The sequence below is a fragment of the Lepidochelys kempii genome, chromosome 1 (genome assembly GCF_965140285.1).
Source record: "Lepidochelys kempii isolate rLepKem1 chromosome 1, rLepKem1.hap1, whole genome shotgun sequence".
Classification (NCBI taxonomy): Eukaryota; Metazoa; Chordata; order Testudines; family Cheloniidae; genus Lepidochelys; species Lepidochelys kempii.
This window is the reverse complement of record NC_136380.1, coordinates 246,802,760-246,823,112: the sequence shown is the minus strand read 5'-3', so window position 1 is coordinate 246,823,112 and position 20,353 is coordinate 246,802,760. Positions and strand designations below refer to the sequence as shown.

The window sequence follows — 20,353 nt, the reverse complement described above, 5'->3', positions numbered from 1 at the left end:
AGCTAGGACTCAAATGTAAAACCCTAGTTCAAACTGATCTGCTATTTTATTCTCCCGTAGATTTTTTCCTTGTGTGTTGAAACCAATCTCTAATTCCTTTCTCTCTGTGGAATTTGCTCCTGGATTTTGGCATTAATCTCAGGTTCTATTCTTGCTTTTTCTCCCCACCTCTTCTCCCAAGCTATCCTGAGATGGTGACTGGGTTTTTCTTCATCTTGATGACCTTGCTTTGGTTTACACGGGAACCTGGCTTTGTTCCAGGCTGGTCATCTTTCTTTGAGAAGTAAGTGGGTAAGGTTATCTCCTAATCATCTGCAGAGGAATGAAGTTCTGATTTTCCTGGGTTTCTAAAACAATTTGGTTGATTGGTTTTTGGCCATAGAATCTCAGGATGCCAGTAGCCATTTTGATCAAAGCTGGACCATATAGAATCTTAATCCAAAACTGAGGGTGTTCACTATTTTAACTGTACCTGTGCACACAACCAAAACAGTGTCCCCCTGTTTCTCCAGGTGGCAGGGCGACTCCATTAGACTATGAGAAACAACATGAGAAACTTGTTCCTAGTAGAAAAAATGGAAGAGCCAAATTCTGAAGTCAGAATCAAACAAATCTTTTAAAAAAACAATTTTACTATAAAGAAGTCCCAAAAAGCATGTTTGCTGCTAGGTTTGATTGTTGTTATAGTTCACAGTTTTGGTGTTTGGGGCTTGGTTTTGGATATTAGCACAGGGAGCATCAGATAACCTGCAGACTGTTTTTAAAGTCATCATCATTCTCTAGTTCATCCATGCAGAGAAACAGTTGGATTTTCTCCCAAAATTTGTTTACTGACACTTGGTTCTAGTAAACATACCTCTTTCTGTCACCCTCAGTTTTACCAGGAATGCTACAGAGGATTCAGCATTTAAATCCTGAACAAATCTATTGAGTAGATTCAGAGACTTTAAGACTTGAAGGGACCATTATTAGTCATTAGAATACTAATAATTCTTGAAAAATTATTACATTTAGCTGGCACACAGATGCTCAAGTCCAGGGAAAACACCAATTTATTCCCTTCACATTTTGGGGTAGATTTTCTAAAGGACATCTACTAAGTTTTCAGCATTTGCAAAATTGCATGTGTAGAGCCCTGCGTGGATACAAAATCTGTATCTGCATCCAATCTGCAAACATGATCCATGGATATCTGCATCAGCGGATCAGGATATCTGCAGATATCCATGGATTTGCAGAGCTCTATGCATGTGCACTGATATGTTTCCACACATGAAAAGTGCAAGCACATGGGTTTGTGACTGTAAATCTCTAACAACTTCCCATGGATTTACATCTAAATCGTCATGGATTATTCACTTCAGTGAGCTACATTGATTTACATCAGCTGAGGTTCCCACCCAGTGTAGCCATTATGTTACTGACAAAATGTTAAAGTGGTTGTCAGTTAAGCAACGTTTGGATGGCACTGTTATAGAGCAATACAAGTACATCACATTCTTGTATTTGTGTTGGTGCTGGAAGGAGCTGAAATGATTTTATGCTGAAAGTATTTCCCTCTATAATATATAGAATAAATGTATGGCATGATGTGTGGAGGAAAGGTACACCAAACCCAATAACAAAAAAAAAAAAAGAAAAGGAGTATTCGTGGCACCTTAGAGACTAACCAATTTATTTGAGCATGAGTTTTCGTGAGCTACAGCTCACTTCATCGGATGCATACTGTGGAAACTGCAGAAGACATTATATACACAGAGACCATGAAACAATACCTCCTCCCACCCCACTCTATTTCTCCTTGTTTTTTCCTACCCCCCCCCCCCCCGACATTCTGGTTAAACTTGGATTTATGCTGGAAATGGCCCACCTTGATTATCATACACATTGTAAGGAGAGTGGTCAGTTTGGATGAGCTATTACCAGCAGGAGAGTGAGTTTGTGTGTGTGTGTGTGGGGGGGGGGTTGAGAAGACTTGGATTTGTGCTGGAAATGACCCACCTTGATTATCGTGCACATTGTAGGGAGAATGGTCACTTTGGATGGGCTGTTACCAGCAGGAGAGTGAGTTTGTGTGTGTGTTTTGTGAGGGGTGAGAAAACCTGGATTTGTGCTGGAAATGGCCCACCTTGATTTTCATACACATTGTAAGGAGAGTGGTCACTTTGGATAAGCTATTACCAGCAGGAGTGAGTTTGTGTGTGTAGTTTTTGGAAAAAGGTGGGGGGGGGTGAGAAAACCTGGATTTGTGCTGGAAATGGCCCACCTTGATTATCATACACATTGTAAAGAGAGTGGTCACTTTGGATGGGCTATTACCAGCAGGAGAGTGAGTTTGTGTGGGGGGGTCAGAGGGTGAGAAAACCTGGATTTGTGCTGGAAATGGCCCAACTTGATTATCATACACATTGTAAGGAGAGTGATCACTTTAGATATGCTATTACCAGCAGGAGAGTGGGGTGGGAGGAGGTATTGTTTCATGTTCTCTGTGTATATAATGTCTTCTACAGTTTCCACAGTATGCATCCGATGAAGTGAGCTGTAGCTCATGAAAGCTTATGCTCAAATACATTGGTTAGTCTCTAAGGTGCCACAAGTACTCCTTTTCTTTTTGCGAATACAGACTAACACGGCTGTTACTCTGAAATCAAAAAAAAGAAAAGAAAAGAGAAAGCTTGAGTAGCATGCTCAGCTCCCTCAGTTCCCCATGCATGTTGTTGAGAACATGGGGTTTTGCACACACACTTCACTACAGCACACTTTTAGTATAGGATTGCTATAATCACAATGTTTCTTTCCAAGGAAAGGCTACCGGACTGATGCTACTGTCTCTGTCTTCCTTGGTTTTCTCATGTTCCTGATTCCAGCAAAGAAACCATGCTTTGGAAAGAGGGATAAAGGTAAGAAGGAGTCATCTAGAATGAAACTTGACACACTTTTTGACAGGAGGTTGTGATCCCCATCCTCTTATTTTATGGCTACATTAAGGTCCCCAAACTTATAACATAGGATCATGGTGCGGCAAAGGTTGAGAACCACAGTCTTTAATATTGCTGTTGAGTGTTGCAATAGTGGATGGAAATTAGAACTTGTAAAGAACTCAATCCTTGCCATATTTCAGGTTTAGAAGAATTGGGGAACTGCTTGGCACAAAAAAAGAAAAAAAAGTCTCCAATGTACTACCACTGCAATCTGATAATGTAGATAGAGGCTGATCCATTTTATGTTAACATTACTGTTAACATAGTCTTCTCGATAGTGATTATTATTATTTAATGTTTACGTCTTAGTAACACCCAGAGGCCTCAGTCAGGATGAGGCCCCCTTTGTGCTAAGCATTGTACAAACATATGAAGACATGGTCCCTTGACATTTGCTTCCATATATTTATTAGAAATTGTATGTATGTGTGTATTTTTACATGGCAGATTGCCCTACAGATATATACAGCATTTAGAAAAAAAATGAATTAATAATAAGTCAAATTCAACAAAAAACTCAGACCTCTAAAAGCAAAAACTACCCTCAGGAAAAGACTGAGCAAATAGATGGGCCTTGTATATTGTCCTGATATTAAACATACTTGGGCTCTGTTGGGCCAGGAGAAATGAATTCTAGAAGTGAAGACCCTCTTCTGAGCATGTCCAACCACCAGACCTCAGACATTCAAGTCAAGGACAACACAGACACGTCTCAAATACACACATAGACATACTTCTCAAATCATAGAATCATAGAACCATAGATCTGAAGGTTAGAAGGGACCATTATGATCATCTAGTCTGACCTCCTGCACAACGCAGGCCACAGAATCTCACCCACCCACTCCTGCGAAAAACCTCTCACCTATGTCTGAGCTATTGAAGTCCTCAAATCGTGTTTTAAAGACTTTAAGGTGCAGAGAATCCTCCAGCAAGTGACCCGTGCCCTACGCTGCAGAGAAAGGCGAAATTTCCCCCCATGGCTTCTGCCAATCTGCCCTGGAAGAAAATTCCTTCCCAACCCCAAATATGGCGATCAGCTAAACTCTGAGCATGTGGGCAAGACACACCAGCCAGACACCCAGGAAAGAATTCTCTGTAGTAACTTAGATCCCACCCCATCTAACATCCCATCACAGGCCATTGGGCATATCTACTGCCAATAGTCGAAGAACAATTAATTGCCAAAATTAGGCTATCCCATCATATCATCTCCTCCATAAATTTATCAAGCTTAGTCTTGAACGCAGATAGGTCTTTTGCCCCCACTGCTTCCCTTGGAAGGCTATTCCAGAAGTTCAGTCCTCTGATGGTTAGAAACCTTCATCTAATTTCAAGTCTAAACTTCCCGATGGCCAGTTTATATCCATTTGTTCTTGTGTCCACATTGGTACTGAGCTTAAATAATTCCTCTCCCTCTCCGGTATTTATCCCTCTGATATATTTATAGATAGTAATCATATCTACTCTCAGCCTCCTTTTGGTTAGGCTAAACAATCCAAACTCTTTGAGTCTCCTTTCATAAGACAGGTTTTCCATTCCTTGGATCATCCTATTAGCCCTTCTCTGTACCTGTTCCAGTTTGAATTCATCCTTCTTAAACATGGGAGACCAGAACTGCACTCAATATTCCAGATGAGGTCTCACCAATGCCTTGTATAACGATACTAACACCTCCTTATCTCTACTGGAAATACCTCGCTTGATGCATCCCAAGACTGCATTAGCTTTTATCACGGCCATATCACATTGGCGGCTCATAGTCATCCTGTGATCAACCAATACTCTGAAGTCCTTCTCCTTCTCTGTTACTTCCAAGTGATGCGTCCCCAGTTTATAACAGAAATTCTTGTTATTAATCCCTAAATGCATGCCCTTGCACTTTTCACTATTAAATTTCATCCTATTACTATTACTCCAGTTTACAAGGTCATCCACATCTTCCTGTAAATTCGTTAGTCTCTAAGGTGCCACAAGTACTCCTTTTCTTTTTGCGGATACAGATTAACACGGCTGCAACTCTGAAATCTTCCTGTATGATATCCCGGTCCTTCTCTGTATTGGCAATACCTCCCAGCTTTGTGTCATCCACAAACTTTATTAGCACATTCCCGCTTTTTGTGCCAAGGTCAGTAATAAAAAGATTAAATAACATTGGTCCCAAAACCAATCCTTGAGGAACTCCACTAGTAACTTCCTTCCAGCCTGACAGTTCACCTTTCAGTGTGACCCGCTGTAGTCTCCCCTTTAACCAGTTCCTTATCCACCTTTCAATTTTCATATTGATCCCCATCTTTTTCAATTTAGCTAATAATTCTCCATGTGGAACTTGCTCATCCAGCTTGGTCTACAACTCCTGCCTATGAATTTTTCCCCCTTTCTTTGGATACAGGCTTCTGATAGTTTCTGCAACTTTGACTTGAAGTAATTCCAGGCTGCCTCCGCCTCTAGATCCACAAGTTTTCCAGTCCAATCCACTTCCCTAACTAATTTCCTTGATTTTTTTAAGTTAGCCTTTTTGAAATCAAAAACCCTAGTCACAGATCTATTTTTGTTTATCCATTTAGTTTGAACTGAATTAGCTCATGATTACTCGAACCAAGGTTGTCCCCTACAACCATTTCTTCTATGAGGTCCTCACTGCTCATCAAAACCAAATCTAAAATGGCATCCCCTCTAGTTGGTTCAGCAACTGCTTGGTGAAGGAATCCATCAGCTATCGTATCCAGGAAAATCTGAGCCCTATTATTATTACTAGCACTTGTTCTCCAGTCTATATCTGGGAAGTTAAAATCTCCCATGATCACAGAATTCCCATTAGTTTTTACTTCTTTAAAAACATTAAAGAGGTCTCTATCCATATGCAGATCGGATCCCGGCGGTCTATAGCACACCCCAAGCACTATCCCAGGGGAGACTCTAGTAGATTTCTTCCCCAATATGATTTTTGCCCAGACAGACTCTGCCTTATCCATTCCATCACTTCTTATTTCTTTACAGTCTACCTCATCATTGATATACAGTGCTACTCCACCACCTCTGCCTTTATTTCTGTCTTTCCTAAACAGCATAAACGCATTACCTAAACCATAGGGCCATATAACCATCAATGTCAACCCCAGAAGCCAATAGGAAGCCAGTTCAGCCTTCAGAGAATGTAAGTACTATGCTTCCTGAGGCTGAAACCACCAAGGAAGTTGGCAGCTGCATTCTGCACTAGCTTTATCCTACAAATGGTCTTCAAAAGGTAGCCCTACAGAGCGTGCATTACAGCAATCCAACCTAGAGGTCACAAAGTCAGAGGTCAGTGCAGAATGCTCCATATCTTAGGGAAATGGCCAGTTTAGCATTAGCCATGTACCTTTATTTTGCTTTGACACAGGAGATAGTGAAAATGCTAGAGATATTAACTCAATGGAGCCAATAATTACATGGAAGGACTTCCAGAAGACCATGCCTTGGGAGATTGTAGTGCTGGTTGGAGGAGGTTATGCTCTAGCGGCTGGATGCAAGGTATTGAGTTAGATTTTCCATTTTTCTCTCATTGAGAATTTGAATATCTAAAATACTTACAAGCCTCCACCTTTATATTAACCTGTGGTATTCTGACAATTCTGGTAACAAAATTACTATGACACTTTCAAAAGGGTATGTCACCTAAATCTCCGGGATGCTCTTCTGAAAGTTGGTCATCTAGCACAGTTCAGGAACTTGGTATGCAATCTCTTTCATGATGACTGGAAAGTAGCAAACAAGTCACAAAAACAAGTCAGCTACTTTGTTCCAGAGTTACCATTGAAAACACTGCTTCAGCAATTCATACCCAAATGTGAGTATGGATTGGTTTTGGTGATGGCAGGGATTAAAATGAAATGAGTATGAGTGAATCAAATTAAATTAGCTACCCTAGGAACTGAGGTCCTTGATTTGCAGAACTACAGCACTTGAAATGGCATTACCATTATTTTTATAGTAGCATCCACAGGCCCCAATCTGGGTTGGGATCCCATTGTACTAAGTGCTGTAAAAACATATATTTAGACATGGTCCTATAAATTTTCCCCCACCCATTCAGTGTGCCTCAGTTCTAACCTGGAAGGACAACCTTACAAGTGAGGAGGAAGTACAGTCTTTCTGTCCAGTCAGTTTTGGTTTCTCTGCTAAACAACTAGTAATGCCATTTAGTGCCAAATGAGGTGATTTTATTTTATGAACCCCAAGTTACAGTAGAACTTTAAGGTTATGAACACCAGAGTTATGAACTGACCAGTCAACCACACACCTAATTTGAAACTGGAAGTACACAATCAGGCAGCAGCAGAGACCAAAAAAAAAAAAAAAAAGTGTGGTGGGAGGGAAACAGTGGAGTACTGTGTTAAATGTAAATTACTAAAAAATAAAGGGAAAGTTTAAAAAAAAAGATTTCACAAGATAAGGAAATTGTTTCTGTGCTAGTTTCACTTAAATTAAGATGGTTAAAAGCAGCATTCTTCTTCTACATAGTAAAGTTTCAACGGTGAATAAGTCAATGTTCAGCTGTAAAATTTTGGAAGAGCAACCATGACCTTTTGTTCAGAATTACGGACAGTTCAGAGTTACGAACAACCTCCATTCCTGAGGTGTTTGTAACTCTGCGGTCCTACTGTATTAGGAATTGGATGGAAAACACTAATTTATTGAACGTAGGCTACTAAATAGGGGACTGCCCAATTTACTGAGCTAAAGTTCTTTGCCAATGGGATACTCCATTGCAAACTCTCTCAGATACAAGGATTTGGTTTGGAAACATAACTTGTATCCTGCTATTCTCTCATTATTGTATGTTTCTGCCAGACCTCTGGCCTTTCGACATGGATTGGCCGCCAGATGTTGTCCTTGAGCAGCCTTCCCTACTGGGCTGTCACTCTGCTGGCTTGCATCTTGGTGTCCATGGTAACAGAGTTTGTTAGTAACCCAGCAACCATAACTATCTTTCTGCCTATTTTATGCAGTATGGTGAGTAAAAACAATGGGATTTTATGCTGTTTTTTTTTCCTGTTAGGCTTCATGGAATATCTTGAGATTTTAGGCTATTAGTGCTGTGAACCAGGATAGAACTCTGCTTCATTTTGGATGCCATTGCTTTGCTCTTTCTTTTAAAGAAGCAATAATAAGCATGGGCAGCCAACAGGCCTGAGTGCAGTATATTTCTGAACACCCAGAAATGTGCTCAGCAGTTCTCAAAACAAGTAAAAACATAGTCCTGCCCGCCATAGAGTTTAACTGTAACAGAAAAGGGGGAAGAGAGATGAGAAAAGGAAGGACAAGATTGACAATAATACGATCACATGACTACTCAGGAAAGCATGTATACATCTTGAGGTTTTTTTATTGTATTTTATATTTAAAGTTCATTAGTTAACAGTCCTCCTCTTTGTTTTTTGTAGCAGAAACATCAGAATTGAGTTTCATAGGGGATTTAACTGAGGGGTGGGAGGGAGCTTGGTGAACAGGTTGTCAGGCCAAGCATAAGGACAGCATGGAAGAATGAACAGAGACACTTGTGAGAGAGGAAGACATTGTGGGCATGGAAGCTAGTGTCACTGGCAGAGTTGGGGGTTGGGGGGAAGAGATACTAATTATATCCTATATTAGTATATATATAAACTATTATTTTTATAGCAATTACAGAAACCTGCCTTGGTTTTTGCTTTTTATGTAATGAGAAGCTCTTTTCACAAGGGACATAACCTGTGAAATTGTCTGAAAAGTAAATGCTAGATATTTTCACAAGTTTCTCCATAAAAGCCATTTTAAGGATTAGTCCTAGCGATCTACACAGTGAAATGCCATGTGTAGGTTGACCAGACATCCCCATTTTATAGGGACAGTGCTGATATTCAGGGCCTTGTCTTACAGAGGCGCCTATTACTCCCCACTCTCTGTCCTGATTTTTTACACTTGCTATCTGGTCACCCTAGTAATGTGAATTCAGACCAAAAGCCCAGTACCTTGTTCCCCAGACCCAGAGTGCTACGGGATTTATGGAAGCAACATGCTTGACTGCTGGGGGAAGGGAGCTCATCCTTTCAGGCTAGAGTGGCCTCCTCTGGATGAAGTTTGGAACTGCACTCATTAGATCCAGAAGGAGCAACATGGAGTACAGCCCTCCTGCAGTGCAGAAGGGTAATGGAGGGGGGAAGTAAGTTAGGTCTTAGAATTTAGGGAATGGAGGGTATGCTAATAATTCTAGATCTTGGGGTGGAGGGAAGCAGACAGGCATCTTTTATCTGTAATTATAGCCTACAACTTGAAGGCAATGTGAAACTTCTCTTTCCCACCCAACCTCTCTCTTTGCAGTCGGAAACCTTGCATATCAACCCTTTATACACCCTGATTCCTGTAACAATGTGTATTTCCTTTGCGGTGATGCTGCCAGTGGGCAACCCCCCAAATGCCATTGTCTTCAATTATGGGCACTGCCAGATCAAAGACATGGTAAGTCTTGAGAACAGTCACATTGTCCCAAGCTTAATGCAAACTGAACTCATCATCATATATGGGATCTGGAAATAATCACAGGATCCAAGTTAATGTAAAGTCACACAGGTCAGCACTGCAACAATTTCACAGTAACTGTCATTTTAAGAACAGCGGCGGCAGGAGGTGTGCATGGGTGTGCTCTGTTTTTTAAAATGAATATAATGCTTGTGAAACATCAGAGAATAACAGTACAGGATCCCGCTAATTATCCCGTAATACAACTACAATAGCAGTCCTGGAGAAGGGAGTTTAGGATATGTCTACAGTTGGAGATGGAGTGAAGGGGGCTAGGCTAGATGACCTCTTGAGTTCCCTTCCAGTTCTATGGTTCTATGTATATTCCAGCTCGAGGAGTTGTACCTGAGCTAGCTCTGATTGAGCTAATACACTAAAAATAGGATATAACTTCAATGGCACAAGGGGTGGGAGGGGCTAGCTGCCTCGAGTTTGTACCTGTCTGAAACCTTAGATATATATCTGAGGCAATTAGTCCCTTCCGCCACATGTGCTGCCGTGGCCACACTCTATCTTCAGCATGCTAACATGTATTCTTGAGCCGGAATTTACACCGTTCAGGTCTAGTGTAGACATAACCTTTGTGAGCAGAGTACAAGTGCGGAAGGTCTGACAAATGAGATTTATCATAGACCTACAATTAATCTATAGCTATCACCTGGCATGTGTGGTATAAATATATGGAGATGTCCATGTGACAAATTGTAGTCATGTGATGAATTGCATTTATCATGCACCTTTGACGATGTCACCTGCATTTTTCCCACTAATATACACACAACTATTCATTGGGCTTTTTCTGCCAGAGTAGTCAGCAAATTTACTTTGTTCTTTATGCAACAGGGAGAGTTAGGGAATTGACTGTTCTCCACCGTGCACCCTACCACCTTCTGTATTTATTAATTAATGCTTTCTAATCAGTTTGACATTGATTGTACTTTTTTTTTTCCATAGGTGAAAGCTGGCTTGGGTGTAAATCTGATTGGTCTAGTGGTTGTCATGGTGGCGATCAACACTTGGGGAATTAGCCTCTTCCAACTGGATACATTTCCAGATTGGGCAATGGTCAGCAATGTAACTGGTCAGTCATAACCAGCAATGACAAAACTTGCAGAACCAAAGCTGACCTGGGCAAAATATTTAGCTTAAACTGCACAAATAAAAGAAAGGAAGAAACTTGAGTGTATATAGATTCAGTACCCTCTGTAAAACCATGAAGCAAGTCCAGAGAAAGGTCTCCCATGAAAGACACCTTGCCCTTTATTTCCTAAAGTGAAAATTTACATGCCTTTTTCAATGTTCAAAATCGACATGAGAATAAAAAGTCAGATTTGCTTTGATTTATTGCTGCTTACCCTGAGATACCATAATTCCAAAAGAGAAGCCTGCTTATAGCTTTCCTCTTGCTATAGAATAATTACATAGAACCATCCCCTTTGAAATACAGGATACATGATTTCAAGGAGAGAACTCAAGAATATAATGGATATCGTTCAGATTTCCACAGGTGATGTTATTCCTAACTTGAAGGTTTTTTAAGCCTAATTCTTTTCAGTGCAAATTTTTTTCTGAGTCATGGCTGCTTCAGAAGGACCAATTAGTCAGAGACAGAAGGTAGGGAGAAATCTGAATAGCAAATATGTAGCACCCCCAGGAATGGCAGGGAAGAAACAACTACACAGATAGGGACAAGGGGCCTCGGCATGGCTATCGGGGAAGGGGCTGAAGGTTTCTTCACAGTTCTAGCATGAAACTTCATGTACTGCAGTACTTGTGGTCTCTCTTTTGGAAACGGGAACTTCAGAACCTCCTCCAGATCTCAGTTGGAAAGTATTTGTCAGGCCTTGCATTCCTTTTTATTTCACTGGTGTGGTGAGAGCTTTCTCTAGCAGCTCTACAGTGGAAGCCGTTCCCAGCAAAGCCTTAGGTGGCCAGGCCACATGTTCTCTAAATGGAGAAGGGACAGCCTCATCCGAGATCACAGTCAATGCTGCTCCATGAGTAAGAAGGGAAAGGGCTGAAGAGCTGTGGCACTGGCATAATCTCAACATCACCACATTCACGCCAAGATTCCACTCACCCACTTTCTAGCAGCCCAGAGAACAGGAGCTCCAAATTAAGCTAGCTTCAAGATACAATAGCTCAGAGGCACACAAAGAATATGGCTGCCCTGTAATATAAGCCCAGGTTTTGGACTCAGGCTCAAGCCTAACCCCTCCTTCCATCTACTCACAAATTGCACTGACCTAGGGGCCCAGGACCCCACAGGGGTGGAGGTTCCAAGTCTAAGACAAGCCAGGACCCAGGGTTCAAGCCCTACTTCTTTGCAGAGTATTCACAGTCCCATGGGATTTGTGCACTGGCAGTCAGCCAAAGATATTCTACAATCCTATGGGTTGACTTTCTGTGTCCTCTGGACAGTCAAGTTTGGTGGAGGGTCACATTTTCCAACCCTAGAGCAGCCACATTTTGAGAGAGTGCTAGGAAGTCTGGGATATGGGTGGTTGGACTCGGGGGCCACATAATGCAGTGTAGACTCTGGAGCCCCAGCTTGAGCTCCAGGGTTCAATTATTCCTAACCTGGGGTTACAAATGAGTGTAGACGCTCAAGAGAACTAGAGTTTTATATCCCTGGGCTTACATTGCAGTGTAACTATACCCCAAGGGGCCAGTCTCTCTCACCTTTCTAAAGGTGGATGATCTGCATTACTGACTGGATCCCAATGATCCCCACTAGGCTTCCCTTATGCAATGTATTTGTAATTACTGATTTACTGTCAGTCTTTGATCTGTGTATTAGGAAAATTGGCTTGCACATAATCACTATCTATGTACTTTAATCAGTTTTTATAGAGCTCATTCAATAAGCTACCCACTTTGAAACCAGCATCTCTCACAGTTAGTGTGAATTGTCTACAGTGCATCAATAAGATGTCAATAAAATAAATTATTCCCTGTGTCATGTTCTAATGCTCTGTAAGACTATAAATGAGACTCATGGCTACTTTTCTCTCAGTGACCCAAGTGCTGCTCAGAGTGGCACATTTCCAAGTAGATGTTAACATTGGTGTAGTGTTTACATTTTAACAAGTCGTTTCCTGTAATATAATTGATATAATAAGTAAGACCCTACCAAATTCACGATCGATTTTGGTCAATTTCACAGTCATAGGATTTTAGAAATCATACATTTCATGATTTCAGCTATTTAAACCTGAAATTTCATGGTGTTGTAATTGTAGGGGTCCTGGCCCAAAAGGACGTAATGGGGGCATCGCAAGGTTATTGTAGGGGGAGGTGGTGGTATTGCCATCCTTACTTCTGCGCTGCTGCTGGGAGTGTCGTTGCCTTCAGAGCTGGCCGGCTGGAGAGCAGCAGCTGCTAGCCAGGAGCCCAGCTCTGAAGGCAGTGCTAGCCCCTAAGTAAGGATGGCAGAGTGCGGTATTGCCACCCTTACTTCTGAGCTGCTGCCTTCAGAGCAGGGCCCTCAGCCAGCACCCACCACTCTCCGGTCAGCCGTTGCCACACTTACTTCGGCACTGCTGCTGGCGGTGCTGCCATCAGACCTAGGTGCCTGGCCAGCAGATGTGACTTTCTGGCCACCCAGCTCTGAGGCAGTGCGGAAGTAAGGGTGGCAATACCATGGCCCCCCTACAATAACCTTGCAACCCCCTGCAAACCCCTTTTGGGTCAGGACCCCCAGTTTGAGAGACTCTGGTCTCCCCTGTAAAATCTGTATAGTATAGAGTAAAAGTACACAAAAGACCAGATTGCATAGTCCGTGATGCGTTTTTCACGGCTGTGAATTTGGTAGGGTCCTAATAATAAGGGGCATATGTATTTGAAGAGAGGGGTGTTGAAGGAGGGGGAATCTCTCCATTTGCCTTCTCATTTAACAAAAACACTCCTTTATAATCATGACAAAAGAAAGAGGCAACACCACTTGGCAAAACAATTTATATTGAATGTACTTGGTGGAAATTTGTTCCTGAAAAATATAGTGAGTCCTATATAGCAATAGTATAGTGTAACACACTATTTAGTATGTGCTATACATCCCCTCTCTTTAGCTATTACATAGAGGATAGCTGCCAGCTTTTTCCCCCCATGATGGTCTTAGTCATTTAGCTCAAGTGGTGAAGGTTTGCGCTGGAGATCTTGAGTTCAAATCCAGCTGCTGATCCATGCAGGGGGCTACAGTAGCACAATGGCTGACCTGCATGCATTTAAATGAGGGTAGATGGGTGCTCAGACATTTTAAAGGGGTCCAGGTCCTCAGGATATTATTGCCTCTTGGCTGGTTGTTACTGTTAGGAAGAGAGATTGATGATTATGTCTGGTCTTTGGTGAAATATTGTTTAATTACAAAGGGGGTACAAAGCCCTGTTTCCCTGAACGCAGTGGAAACACACAACAGAAGGCAGTTTCCTTGCTCAGAAATCCAAATCTGCCTTTCCAGCCAGTACTATGCCCAAAAGCAGCTCTCTTGGCTTCCTCTCAGGGCCATGCTCACACTGCTTCTCTCACTGTCTGCTCACTTTCTTGTTCCTGCTACACTCAGACAGTCAGCTGCAACCACATCAGTCCCAGCATTTGCAATCAGTCTTCAAGAAAACCCCTTGGGCCACCTGGTTTGACTTCAATTTAGGCCTTGCCATGCTGGTCCATGCCTTGGCCACTGACTTCTATTATTTCAGCTATCACTAAACCAAGTGGCATTTAATTGCCCTCTCATTTAGCCTGAATGAAATGTTGCTAGCATGCCCATCAGCTTCAACAAGGTCTGTGATTGCCTGTAGACCAGACACTTTTGTTAGCAGCCACCAACACCCTCCAGCAGGATAACATATGTTTCCTAAGTATTTGATGTAATCTGATGCATTTCAAAAGCAAAAATTTAATTCTTCATAAGTATTTTCAAAAGTCATTCCTGACAAGGTTAATGTAGAGACATCTAGAGAAGGGTGAACTCAATCAAGGAGTTTCCACAAAAACCTCTCCCAGCATATCAGTGGATGCAGCACGTTGATCTCTTCAGCTATTGGCAGCCAAGACTGCCACATTTTGCTAATCTGGCACATCTGTCTGCTTACAGAAATGTGGTATGCTGAAAAAGCACTTTTTTTCACAATAAGCAACACAAATGGCTCAATTCTGCCCTTAGATATATATGCAGGGCTGCTATTAGTTTCAGTGGGAGACATGAGAAAATATCTTAGGTCAGAAATTGGACCATAGTCTATGCTTTGGTATGCCAAATGGGGCATATTTCTCCAACAATGGTCTCCGAGTGGCAACTCTTTGGACATGTTGCTCATGTCTACAGTGCAATTAAAACCCTGTGGTTGGCCAGTGCCAGCTGACTCAGGCTCACAGGGCTCAAGCTAAGGGGCTGTTTAACTGCAGTGTAGATGATCAGGCTTGGCTGGAGCCTGGGCTTTAGGACCCTATGAGATGAGAGGGTCCCAGAGCTCAGGCTCCAGCCTGAGCTTGAATGTCTACACCACAGTTAAACAGCCCCTTAGCCCGAGCCCCACAAGCCCGAATCAGCTGGCACGGACCAGTGCGAGTGTCTAATTGCAGTGCTGATATACCCTAAAAGTAAGACTAAACCTGATAAATGAACAAAGGGGGGAGGAAACGGCTTTTAAAACAGTTATTTATCTTTATAACATACTGTCATTTAACTTCAGATTTCTCTTTTCCAATAACCAAAAATTAAGCCTTTTCTTCAGAAAAGAAATATGCTTATTTCCATATGCTTTGAGTGTTTCACACATAAATATAGTCAAGCCTACTAAAAGTTCCGTATCAGTCTGACATGTAACAAGAAAATGCCAGGTTTTCTATCCAAAATCACTCTGCCATATTAACTGATAGCTGTACTATACTGTCTACTAAACCATTTTATAATCCTATATGCAAGTAAAAGGTTAAGTAGAATCCCCTTTAAGGACAAATATATAATTTATTACATTGATGTAAATCCTGAATAATGTCACTGAGGTCAACGGTGTTACTCTGGATTTACACTGAGAGCAAATTTTCACTCTATAATGGATAGATAGAGTGATATTTTCTTTTTCAGTGCCGAAATCCCTTTGTGCAATTGTAATTGTGCTAACACTAGTGCAACAATTGTATGTTTCTCTCTGGCTTGTAAACTATAAACCATAAAATTTAAGAGTGGATTTCAAAAGGTCAGTTTTTCCATCCTTCCGCACACTTGACCTTACTCTGCAAGAAGCTCCAGAGATCTTAACATTGTGTTTTTCAGAGTAAGGCATGACTCAGTGGGAGCAAGCATGGGAGAATTTGGCACTCAGACCCTAGATCATCAAAGGAATGTAGTCTCCTAGCTTCTAACTGAAATCAGTTGAAGTTAGGAGCCTAAATACCTTTGAAGATGTGGGCCTCAGTCCTATTCCTAGCAGACTGCTGATCATTTCCTACAGATAACCATCACTACATTCAGTGTTAGTTGGTAGATTTATGGGTAATGTTAGTAGAAAGACAAATGGTTGGAAAACTGCTCAGCTCTAGGGGTAGTCTGCACCGATGAGCTTTGAACCATGCTTGTGAGGATGTGATTGGACATGCAGCTCTGTGCATTAATAGCTTAAGTTGACCTCAAACTTCAAGACTGTTATTCTGACATCTGAAATCTTAAAACCCAGTAAAAGAATATAAGGCTGTAACAAGATGGAATATGAATCAAGGGGAGACAGGAGGGAGGAAGGCTTGTGCTGTGGTTATGGCTATATACCATCACTTCTTTTTCTGGCCCCCAAATACTCTGCAACACAGGGGAAAAAACAAACCACAGTTCTGTTTTCATGGAACATCTGTTCTGAGGATAAGTTCTGCAACTTTCTCTATTCTTCAAAGCAGCAAACATGACAGTTTGTGGTGATCATTTAAATTTTAATGCATATGTCAAGAGAAGTAGTGAATAACATCTGTTATATTGCTACGCATTCAATAAATAGGATCCACCTCTTGGGAATCCATAAAGGTTAGCAGACACCACGGACAAACTTAACAAAATATCTGTTTTTTTCAGTCCCCCAGAGAAAGACGTAAAAAGCAGTATAGGGGAATTTCTCTACACTGTTTAACTGCCTACCTCATTGCATGAGGCACCAGTTTCTAACGCCATCACACAGCAGTGATATTTACATTTTGTAGAAATATGTTTAGGCCTTGTCATTTCTGCATAAAGTAATTGATATTAATGAAATTAATCCCACATCACTGAACATATTGCACTGATTTGTGTCTTTGTCTTGTGTGCGCGCCGTGGACAGTTGAACCGTATAGACCCAGTAGCACAAAGGGAGGTAGGGGCCTAAGTACCTTTATGAGTCTTGGCCATAGTGATCCAAAGTTGGCACGACCAACGCAACATGCTGTCCCCAGGCCAGCACAGAATATATCACAGTACTCCCTAAGAAAAGCATATGTGGAGAGGCCAACATGAACCTGTTGGAAGACGTGACTAACAATGCGGTAGGAGAGGGAAGTCTAAGTCCCCATAGAAAGCAATAAGAGTGCTACCATTGATTTCATTTGGGCCAGGATTTTACATTATGTCATTTAATACACAGAGACAAGGTCTTTTGCTATTAGGCCAGCAGGAATTGCCTCCCATCAAGATTCATCAGTGCTCAAAGTTGTGCTAAGATGGCCCCCAGAAAACCATGTTCAGACTTCTTTAACTAGAATGAAGACCTCCATCATTTAGGTCTGTTGGGGGCAGGGCAGAAAAGGGTTAGTGAAGAGAACAGAAAGGGGAGAGGGAATGAGATCCTAAGCAGAAAGATATTGAAACAACCAGAATATGGAGTTTTTTCCTTAATTTGTATTAATGAGGATTCTGCAGGAATCTCAGTTTGGCGCTGCCTGACCTGAATGAGGCCCATGAAGCAACACAGGAGCACCTGTGTATTGGGTGGGGCAGGCTGCATCAGCAGTTTTCCATAGCAAGGTATTCTGGGATAGCTGGGGTAGCTATAACAGGCAACAGACAACCAGCCCAGTGACTCTAGTAGCAGGTGGTTGGGTTAGATGTGGGTCAGAGGAAATGCTAAACTTGAGCTAAATTTACAGCTTTTTGGTTTGAAGCATTCTGTGATTTAGTATTTGTTGGTCAAGGGCTCTATTTTTGTTATTTAAACATCTGTAATGTAGCCTCTCTGCGGTAGCGCTCCAGATCTTCCTTCCCCAAACTTTGAAACAGGCTGTGCTCTGTTCTCTCCCATTGCTGTGCCCCCATGAAGGATTCGGCCATAGAAAGTGGAGCTGGTAGGTGCACCCCAGTTCATCCTCGGCGCTTTTGCCAAGGAAGGGAGGTTGTAGATTCTGGTTGGCGATTCGGCTATTTACCTCCAGATCGTTCATATGCTCACTGCCATGGTTCCTGAGTGCAATGGAAAACCGGCTGCTGGATGATGTCTCAAAGATACTCTCCATTAGTCTAAGCTGTGCGTAACCTGCTAGAACACCTCTGTGGCTAAAACAATTCTGAACCCTACTGTAGCATGCATTGCAGGCACTGTGCAGCATGCACTCTTTATGCCAGATAGAATTTCTGCCAGTCGGATGTAAATGGGGGTTATGCATCAGTATAATGTAGTGTAGCCTATGGCTAACTCTGTTTAATGCAATTTATTGTATAGGACTTGAAAAAATTTCAAGAATTATTGCCTTCTAAAATGTAATCAAGCTCTCCAATTTTCCATGTGAAAGAAAAGTAATTTTGGGCTAATCATGCAAGGTGTTGCAAACCTTGTGGAATACTTAAAAACTTAAACCCTTATTATTAATACTTTTGTATTGTTTATATAGCACCACAGATATGCCTGGTTCTCCCTATTTGAAAAGCTTCATAGGCTGATAGAAAATGTCCTGACATGAGTTGTGAATTATCAGATGAACATTTGAGATATAAATTGCACCTTTCACGCTAAAGCAGCTCCTAGGGTCAAAAATTATAGAGAAACCTTAAATACTCATTCCCTACTCATCTTTGTGTGATGTGCAGGAAGAACAAAATATACTCTTTGGGGAAAAAACTAAATTTACAATAATGGTTCAAATAATTGTAGGTGGTAACTGAAGAAATCAGAGTGGTTTAAAGTACAGTATGGCAAAATTTTGGCTCTAAAGTTCTGCAGAAAGGAAGAAAAATAATTTCCCTCAGATTGTTTATTACCAAATCCATCACATTTGCAAAAGGGGCTTTTTAAAAAAAGTAGGCAGCATGGGTCCAGTTCTGAACTCAATACTTAGGGGGAAAGTGCATGAGTACAGACTGCAAGGTTGACTTGAATAGATTTTGAATCACCCAGTGCAAGTCTCTCAAAGAATCTTGTGCGCTCAATAGTGGTTAAGCATAGCTGTGTTTTCCAAGGGAGTTCCTATCATCAGTGATGCTATTTCTCCTTCTCCAGACCCACTTCTACCATGATGCCTATGGGTAATCACCAACAAATAGTGTTACCATTTTAAATGGCTGGTAGGAATGTCTAATATCTACTTTGTTTATTTTTATAGGTGGGGATGGTTCCATCTATTACTAAGGTTGTACTATAAGATCCTGTTTTCAGTCGTTTATAACCTTGTCAAAACTTTCATTCTTCAGTCTGAAATTTTCCATGCCAAGTGTTTGAGTCAGAGTCAACTTTTCTGGAAAATTTCAGCTAAAATGGCTTGGCCATTTCCAAGAATGAGATTAAAAGGAAATGAATTGTTTTGCCCTATTAAAAAAAAACAAAAAAACAAAAAACCACACACAACTATTTGGCTGAGAAACTGTAGAAAAGGGATTGGCAACCTTTGGCACATGGCCCCTCAGGGAAATCTGCTGGTGGGCTGGGATGGTTTGTTTACCTGCCGTGTCCGCAGGTTTGTCCAATCGCAGCTCCCACTGGCCGTGGTTCGCCGTGCCAGGCCAATGGGGGCTGCGGGAAGTAGCCTGGGCTGAGGGATGTGCTGGCCGCCGCTTCCCACGGCTGCCAGTGGCCTGGAACGGCTAACCGCAGCCAGTAGGAGCTGAGATCAGCCGAACCTGCGGGTGCTACAGGTAAACAAACTGTCCTGGCCCGCCAGCGGATTTCCCTGACAGGCCATGTGCCAAAGGTTGCCGATCCCTGCTGTAGAACCTCTGTTTTTTGGAGCCTGGATTTGAAATTTGTCAGGGAGGTACCTTTTGCCACTCCTGTGAAAATGTGCACAAATTTGGTTAAGTTATAAGCCTCTGTAAAGTTGCAGATGAGTAAGTTTGACAGCTAAATACTCATAAGTTTCTGACTGCTCTGAGCATGCTCCAGCCCCAGGATTCAAGGCTGAGCAGGAATTTCCCTGCAATTGTTCCTCCTGTTCTCTGTGCTCCCCCTGCTGGCACTGAGGTACAGGAGAAAGGCACCCTGATTTGAATGTGGGGGTTGGGGAGTGGGTGAGGCGGAGAAAAGGCAATTCATAGAATCATAGAAGGTTAGGGTTGGAAGGGACCTCAGGAGATCATCTAGTCCAACCCCCCGGCTTGAAGCAGGCCCAATCCCCAATTTTTGCCCCAGATCCCTAAACGGCCCCCTCAAGGATTGAACTCACAACACTGGGTTTAGCAGGCCAATGCTTAAACCACTGAGCAATTGCAGAAGTTGAAGGATGGTGGGGAAAAGCTGAGGGGGTATAGGAGCTGTTGAGGTGGAGAGCAGTGGGAGGGGGCTGGAGGGTATATAGGTGCTAAGGAACAAGGGCTTTGTAGTGAAGGTCGCTACTGGTCACAGAAACCCTCTATCATTTGTTGCAATAGTTGAAAGGTGTGTAGTGAC

General features: G+C 42.1%; 1 protein-coding gene across 2 annotated transcripts in view; it reads left to right on the top strand.

The window, feature by feature from the left end:
* Positions 1–10,862, top strand: part of SLC13A4 (solute carrier family 13 member 4) — a 38,060-nt gene extending 27,198 nt beyond the window's left edge. For both annotated transcript variants that reach the window (XM_073322025.1, XM_073322035.1), the window contains 6 exons: positions 182–283; positions 2,803–2,900; positions 6,364–6,494; positions 7,815–7,976; positions 9,321–9,458; positions 10,473–10,862. In XM_073322025.1, coding sequence (XP_073178126.1) covers positions 182–283; positions 2,803–2,900; positions 6,364–6,494; positions 7,815–7,976; positions 9,321–9,458; positions 10,473–10,610 — 769 coding nt within the window. In that variant the 3' untranslated portion in view covers positions 10,611–10,862. The remainder of the gene's footprint in view (positions 1–181; positions 284–2,802; positions 2,901–6,363; positions 6,495–7,814; positions 7,977–9,320; positions 9,459–10,472) is intronic.
* The last annotated feature ends 9,491 nt before the right edge of the window (positions 10,863–20,353 follow it).